This window comes from Vicia villosa, unplaced genomic scaffold, assembly GCF_029867415.1.
Source record: "Vicia villosa cultivar HV-30 ecotype Madison, WI unplaced genomic scaffold, Vvil1.0 ctg.000029F_1_1_1, whole genome shotgun sequence".
NCBI lineage: Eukaryota > Viridiplantae > Streptophyta > Magnoliopsida > Fabales > Fabaceae > Vicia > Vicia villosa.
In genome coordinates this window covers 886789-895132 of record NW_026704961.1, presented here as the reverse complement: position 1 = coordinate 895132, position 8344 = coordinate 886789, and the positions used below count along the sequence as shown (strand labels likewise).

At 27.6% G+C, this 8344-nt stretch overlaps 1 protein-coding gene across 1 annotated transcript; it reads right to left on the bottom strand.

Moving 5' to 3' along the window:
• Window positions 1–225: 225 nt before the first annotated feature.
• On the bottom strand, window positions 226–6769 carry LOC131622306 (transcription factor PIF1-like). The gene is made up of 7 exons (XM_058893333.1): window positions 6650–6769; window positions 5961–6549; window positions 1688–1756; window positions 1506–1571; window positions 1070–1426; window positions 768–822; window positions 226–525 (listed from the first exon to the last, which is right to left on the bottom strand). The coding sequence occupies exons 1-7, from the start codon at window positions 6670–6672 to the stop codon at window positions 515–517; spliced, it is 1170 nt and encodes a 389-aa protein (XP_058749316.1). The 5' UTR covers window positions 6673–6769; the 3' UTR covers window positions 226–514.
• Between the last annotated feature and the right edge of the window lie 1575 nt (window positions 6770–8344).

Below are 8344 nucleotides of genomic sequence, written 5' to 3'. Positions count from 1 at the left end.
AATATTTTTGTTTTGTTATGCAGGTGATGGATGGAGATCGTTTCTTTTTAACAAAAATGTCAATGAGGGAAGACAAAAACATGAGAGAACTAAGTCACAATAATTTAATGATAACGGTGTAATACTATAGCGCATTCAGGACTTACAATAATACTATTAGTACATATAGCGTATTAGAGACTTACAATAATAATAGTAGTACATATAACATATTCGAGACTTACATTAATATTAGAAGTACATATAGCGTTTTTGTGACTTACAATAATACTCGTAATACATATAGCGTATTCGAGACTTACAATAATACTGGTAGTATATAGCGTATTCGGGACATACAACAAACTAAGTTACATATAGTGTGTTCGGGACTTACAATAATATATTTGAGACTTACAATAAACTAAGTTACATATAGCATATTCGAAACTTACAATAATACTATGAGTACCATTTTGATAGATGAGGTAACTAATATGAAGCAACACCATATACGTAAGCAACTATCAAATAATCATTTATCTCCTGAAATAAATCAAGAAACAATATTGAGATATTTAGAAGAAACAAATTTTGATACCAAATTATAAGGATTCAGTACATATTTGAATTGAAGGTAAATTGGTTATGAAAAATAGTAGAGTAAATTGGTCATGAACACAGTAAGACACATATAAAAACCATTAAGACCCAAAATAATAAACCATTCTTTTATTTTCACATAAGTTAACCAAATTTGACAAAAATACTAACAAATAAGCATTTACCTGACTGGCGGCCACTTTCGAACTTGCTGACATTTGTTTGGTTCATTGCCTGATTCTACACATGAAAATGGATTCATAAAAATTTACATCATTGTGATCTTTCTTTGGAAAAAACAAAGTTACAATGAAAACTTGCAAAATAAAAGTTTTCTTAATAGTTAAGTTAAAAGTGAAACCACGTTTTACACAATAATAACAGAGAAATTATGATTTTCAAATCCAATGGATCACATGTGCAAGAAGTTAATTCACACAATATTTAAAAAATTACTAATCTAAAATAGCATTAGAGGATAAAATACCTGCATTAATTGAGACTGCATCTGGTAGGCTCCCATGTACTGTTGATAAGGATCAGTAAAATTTGGGATACCTAGATGATTTGAATTATATGTTCCAACTGAGGTGGACATGTTATTATTTGCCGGATTTGTTGCTGGAATTATGAATGAACCAGGTGTAGAAACACGCGGCATGTGGACAGAAGGCATAGAGAACCTTGGTCCAAAATTCAGAGACGAAGTAGAACTAGGAAACATATTGGGAAATGACATTACTGGCATGTTCATTCCCATACCAATTGGTGGCCGCATATACTGCTGGATTGCAGGAAACATCATAGATACCGTGCCATATCTCATGGACATCATCTGCATAAACTGTATTCTTTATTTAAGAATGAAACTATTATAGTGGCGTGACCGTTTTTAAAGATCAGAAATACATAGAGGAGTCTACCTGAACTTGTAACTGCAGTGACTTCGTGTATTGAATTGCCGCATCGAGCATAGACTCTTCATCAGACTATGAATAAATAGTAGGAGAAAGATTAGAAATAGAAATTAGAAAGGAAACAAAATCTTAAATCATGCCTCTTATATTATCAACAAAGAATTGAAAAATCTAAAAAGTTGGTTTACCTTGTTATTAGATCGAGGTAGAAGTTGTTGCAAAACTCTCATCTTTTCATTAATTTCATTACGGCGCCTCTGGATGTAAGTCAAAGTGAAAACTTCAAGTTAAAATAAACGGCATAAAATACATGAACTCAAAGAAATATTTGTCCAGACAACAAACCCTCTCTCAGCAGTACGAGATTCAAAATCAACATCCTTTTAAAGCAAGACAAATAGAAATAAGAATATAATGAAATTAGTTTGAGGAAATTGGGGGAAAACAATCATAGATAAAAAAGAATTTATGTTGTAAAATAACTGGTCATTACAGCTATAAGTTATGTATGTATGCTTAGCTAAAAGCTTCTACTTAATTCAACTACGATGTTATTCTATCGATTCACATAAGGGCGTGAATTTTTTCCCAAGCAAAACCAAGTACCATAATGCCTTTTCTAAGTGTTTCATACTTGCAGAACTTTTCCAATGAATAGAAAATGCATTCAGAGAACTTTAGACCGGCTAGGTGGCTCATTGCAGCATCATGACAGCCTATGTTAAAAGGTTGATGCACAATGCAACTTTCACAATGATCACAAGATCATGCAGCCAACTTTTTCAACCATATAAAACCTTCAGCCTACTACAAAATTAAAGTTCACCATACCAGCCAAGAGCAGTTCTTAAATCCCCATATTTGAGCCAGGAAAGAAAGGCAAGACCTTTCATTTTCGTACCTCACATATATTTGTTTATACAACCATTTACGGAACCTCTAAAAAAATGTCGTGATCTATATTAGTATTAGACACTAATACCGAGACTTGTTGTGATTATGTTTAATTTATTTATTTATTTTTAAATTATTATTAGTGTCGTTGTTTCGAACATTAACATCAACAACTTGTTGAGATTATGTTTAATAATTCATGTTGTTTGTGCTTCTTACTTCAACTCAATTTCTAAAATCAAATCAAATAAAGAGGGAACGAGTTAAATGTTTAACTTTGACACTATAAATTTATATAAAATTTAAAGGTGAACTAGGCAAGAACTATTGCAAGGTATCTTATAAATTATTATATTATTAAATGTTAATAAAATAATATATTTAATTGATTAAAAAATTAATTTAAATTTTAACCGATATGATTAAAATTATACAACATAAATAATAAAAGAGTTATTTGAAGTAAATTTATAATTAAATATTTTCTTAACATGTTTTTTAATGTATGAATTACAAATATTTCTCTAACATGTTTTGTGTAAGAGTGACAAATATATATCTTGTGTTTTTTATATATTAATCAATGTCAAAGGTTTTTTTTAAAGAAATAATCAATGTTTTTTTAAAGTTTATAAAATATGTCAATGCTCATAGATGAATGTTATGAAAAAAAATAATTTATTTATTGTAAAATTATTATTTTTACTATATATAAAGTAGAAAAAAATATTAATTTTAACTAATTAATTTGTGAATATTTGTCGTACATTGTAAAAACTTTTTAATTGATAATTTACTGTATACATTTTTTGTAGAATATTTTGATAATAAATAATAATGAGTTGGATACATGTGTAGAATATTATACACGGTCCTTGCATTAATATTATTCTCTTTATTAATTAATGATAAACATATGTTTTCTCAACACTTTTGTAGACTCAATGAGTATTTTAGTGACTATTTTTCTAAAAAAAATTATGTGAAAAAATTAGTGATTGTTTTATAATTTTTTATTGACGATATTTAAAAATTACAAATATTAGCTAATTTTAATTCCAAATTTATTTTGTATTTGTTTTTATAATAAATTATAATAATTTTTATTTTTATATAAATAATATAAAAGATATTAAATTTAATTAATTAATGAAAAATATTTGTGTCATGCATTAAAGATAAATTAAAAGTAACACAGAAATGTATATAATTAAATGACCTATTAAATATAGAAAAAATATATTTTAAATATATAAACAAAGTTAATTCAATTATATAATCAAATAAAATAAAATAATTACCTATGAAAACTATAAAAAACTTTTTAAGTGATTTATTTTTAAATGGGTAACATGAAAAAAGTGAGAAATGAGTTTATAATTTACATGATAGAATACTTTACATTATTTTGTTGATGATATTAAAATTTATTAACTATAATTTATTAATTAATGATAAACATATGTTTTATCTACACTTTTGTAGACTCACTGAGTTTTTTAGTGACTATTTTTCTAAAAAAACATAATGTGAAAAAATTAGTGAGTGTTTTATAATTTTTGTACTAACAATATTTAGCAAATATTAATATTATCCAGTTTTATTTTGACATTTATCTTGTATTTGTATTTATAATAAATTATTTTTATTTTTATATAGAAAATATAAAAAAATTAAATTAAATTAATTAATAAAAAATATTTGTCTCATGCATTAAAGATAAATTAAAAATAACACAATTATATATATATATATATATATATATATATATATATATATAATTAAGTGACCTATTTAATATAGAAAAAGATATTTTAAATATATAAATAAAGTTAATTAAATTATATACTCAAATCAAATAAAATAATTATCTAAAAAAATTATAACATACGTGTCAAATATATAAAGGTTAATTTTGGTTTTTTGGTGGTAAGCTGTTTTCTTAAGTTTTATAGGTGATTTTAATTTGACATTTATCTTGTATTTGTTTTTATAATAATTTTTTAAATTTAATTAATTAATGAAAAATATTTGTCTCAGCATTAAAGATAAATTAAAAATAAGACAACTAAATATATAATTAAATGACCTATTTAATATCGAAAAAATATTTTTTTAAATATATAAATAAAGTTAATTCAATTCTATAATCAAATAAAATAAAATAATTACCTACAAAAACTATAACATACGTGTCAAAATTTTGGTATTTTTGGTGGTAAGCTGTTTTCTTAAGTTTTATAGGTGATTCACCAAAAATCTTAAGCTATTAGTGTATGAGTTTTTTTTCTTTTATATTCTAGATTTAAATGTTAAATATTCAAGATTAAATGTGAAAAAAAATTACACTTGAATTGAATTCAATTTGTTAAAATATATGCAAAAAAAAATTTTAACCATTTTTTTAATAGAAGGAGTATTATTCCTGTAAAAAAAAATAAAAAGAGTATTATTCAAATGAGTTTAATTTGGACGAGTTCAAAAGCTTCGGTTGAATTCAAGAAAAGGTGAAGAAACACAATATTAGAATTAAATTAAATTCTATTTGATTAGTTTTAATTTGGTGTATTTGGTTGATGAGAAATGCTATTATCTTTGAGAACGCTTCTTTTAGCTTCGAAACGCTAATCTCCAATATTTTGTTCTTCTCTTGGAGATGGTTAGGTGGTAGTGATCCTATTTCTAGGACCTCTTTTATGATTGGTATAAATTACCTGTAAACTGTAAACTGTTTCAACTCTCTATAAAATTTTCGTTTACATCCATAGTGCGATATCTTATAAAATTGCTTATTAAAAAAAAAAATACAGAATGATATGGTAAAGGCAATTGGTGGCATAATCATCATTTTGTTAATATGTATGCAAAAATTTAAACAATTTTTTAATAGAGGAGTATTATTCAACTTTAAAAATGATATGATATGGTAAAGGCAATTGGTGGCAGAACTATAATTTTGTTAATATGTATGCAAAAATTTAAACAATTTTTAATAAAGAACTATTCAACTTTAATAATGATATGGTAAAGGCAATTGGTGGCACAATTATCAAAACCTTTGTTAATATGTATGCAAAAAATTTAAACAATTTTCGAACAGAGGGAGTATTATGCATGTCCTACCATACGTCCGTGAAAAAGCATATTAAATTTTACCGTACACGCGGCGTAGCAATATCATGCGGCAACAAGATGTATGGCTTGTTAGGTGAATGCTGAATACCATTACAATTTAACTTTATGTGAACAGTGTTTTAAAAACGGGTGGCGTTCTAAAAATTTCGTAATAATAAGACGTAACGTAACATAACATTTATTAAAGACTTTTACGATTTCGATCTATCGGTGTATTGCAACACTAAATTGCAATCATCGACACTGTGAATTAATTACGATATTTTTTTAATATAAAAAACAATACTAACTGTATCAATATACTTGTCAAAACTTTTTTGTCGGGTCCGTTTTGCATTACGATGACAGCTCAGAGGTATTTGCAACTGGAAATACTGAAAATGATGTCACAGAGTAAAAATAACCTAAACAGTGCTGAGTTAACTCACTCACCTTCCTTTGATGGTTCCATTCCTGCGCGTCACTTCGCCTCAGAACGGGTTGTTCCTCATCGCTACTCCAATCACTCCAACCATCAGTTTCTTCAGACATTGTCGAAGGTGCCGTCAAGCAGCTTTCTTCTCCCTCTGTTTCGGATACCGCCATTGGCATCACAGATGATGAATCAGAAGAATCTACTAATGATTCTGTATCAGTTAACGGTTCAGATTCAGCTGGTTCCGACTCCGATTCAGCTGGTTCCGATTCCGATTCAGCTGGTTCTGGTTCAGCTGGTTCTGGTTCAGCGGGTTCTGGTTCAGCTCTAACGCCTTGCCTAGCAAAGAATGCAAAGTTCGGAGGCACCGGCTCAGACCTCATTGGTGGACCTTGCATGGTAGCGTTAGCATAATGCTGCACCGAAGCCATTTCTCCTTCATGCATGAAGAGATATTGATTCTCCCTCGGCAATGAAGTACTTCCACCGCGAGTGGAGTCGTCGGAGTTTCTCACCGGCTGTGGTTGGTTGACATTACGGTGGTTTTGATTCTGTGTGACAACTCGACCGTTTTGCCATTGCAGCTCCATGATATCATCACCTGCACTGCTTGAATTTTCATAACTCTTTGGTTAGTTAAATATTTTAAAATAATAATAATAATAAATAATATAATACAGAGAAAAAAAATGAAGTGAGAAGTTACATGAAGGGTTTCCTAGGATCCATTTGCGAAAGAAAGTTCAGTTCAGAATGAGGAGTGAGTTATTGTAGAAATTTTACAGTGAAGTTGGGTTTTGAAGTTGCATAATATAATGAGAACAAGATGGTTTTAGGGTACACCAGTCACGTGATTGGATTTTCTGAGCCATGTGCATGGTCGTTATTTCATTTAATTCAATTTTAATAAAATAAAAATTAATTATTTGAAATGAAAAAAAATTTAGAAAAAGAAATGAAAGCAAATAAAAAAAGACAACAGAGCAGCACCACCTTACATAATTTGCTAAGTAATTTTATGGAAAGTTCAAAATAAGATAATATTTAATTCTTTTTAGTAAAAGTAGGTGTAAAACAATTTTTTCATTTTATATTCAACTTTTAAAATTTTAAGAACTTCTTTAACTTGGATTGTAGTAACATCTCCTCATTCTAAATTTTACTTAAAAAGAAGAAGAAAAATCAACATTAACGAAAGAATCTGGCGTGACTAATGGCATGGCTAACTTGATTCCTTGCTGGTATGGTTATCCTTTAATGTATACTTCATCATGTCTCAATTGAAAACATCTGAATCATAACATTTATTTATTCATTTAGCTTTTTGAATTTTTTTCACATAGAGTATATTATTTCTTTTGTTTAATAGTTTAATAATTTAAATTTAAATTTTTTAAAATAAATAATATCACATTTTCAAAATATCTTCTATAATTGAATGTTTGTAGATGGTTACTAGTTTGATTTGACGAAATTAGACATATTTTATATGAAAATAAAAAATTGTACTTTATTATAATAAACGAGAATGAAACATTTAAAAAAAAAAAACCTTTAAAATTAAAATAGAATAAAATATTATTTTTTACCTATTATCAATATAACTCCTATGAGTAATACTAGTAATATAATTCCTATGACTAATACTAGTAATATAATTCCTATGACTAATATTGGTAATATTAAAACTAAAGAAGTTCACAAATAAGTGATGTATTTTTTTATCTTAAATTTGTTTGATTGATATATGTTGTCACCGTAAAGAACTTTTATTATCAATTATTTCTAATAAACAAAATATTATTTATATTTGATTTTAATTATAACTACTTTTAAAAGCATATTCGTGTATGAAGATGTGTGTACACCTTTTTATTTACAAAATTATTATATATGTTTTTCTTTTGAAAAAAATACTTTGAAATAAATACATGTTCTTAATGTGATTTGCATAGGTGAATTCAAGCAAAACTAATGATTAAACAAATATTAAGCCTACGTGTAATAGAGTGGAACACATGGCATTTTGTTTAATTAATTTCACTCCACTTGTGCTTTTAGTGTAATTTATTTTATTTATCCCTATTGTAAAAATTAGGGTTAGTTTTCCCGGTTTCAAATTGGACTGTGAAGCAGAAGAACATTGGGACGGAGGGAATAACGCTGCTCATGTAACATATGCTCACGGAATGACAACGGATACAATGCTGGTGGTGAACGAGAACGAATTCGAAGACATTGAAACATAGGATGTCTGAGGGAAGTCATCAGGGCTGGATTTGGGCCTGTGCAGTCTGGCCTACTTGTCATACCCTAATTTTTGACCCCCCTGAGATGACATATCTTCAGGATTTTCATCAGGGCAAGACAAGTACCCAGAGCAGTCATTTCTCCATCTGGT

What these genes read in the sequence shown, in the direction of transcription:
- LOC131622306 (XM_058893333.1), bottom strand. Translation starts at nt 6,672, where the DNA reads ATGGATCCTAGGAAACCCTTCAT. An exon ending in TACCTCGATCTAATAACAAG is followed by an intron (nt 1,572 to 1,687) that starts GTAAACCAACTT and finishes ATTTATTCATAG; the next exon opens with TCTGATGAAGAGTCTATGCT. An exon ending in CACTGCAGTTACAAGTTCAG is followed by an intron (nt 1,427 to 1,505) that starts GTAGACTCCTCT and finishes TAAAGAATACAG; the next exon opens with TTTATGCAGATGATGTCCAT.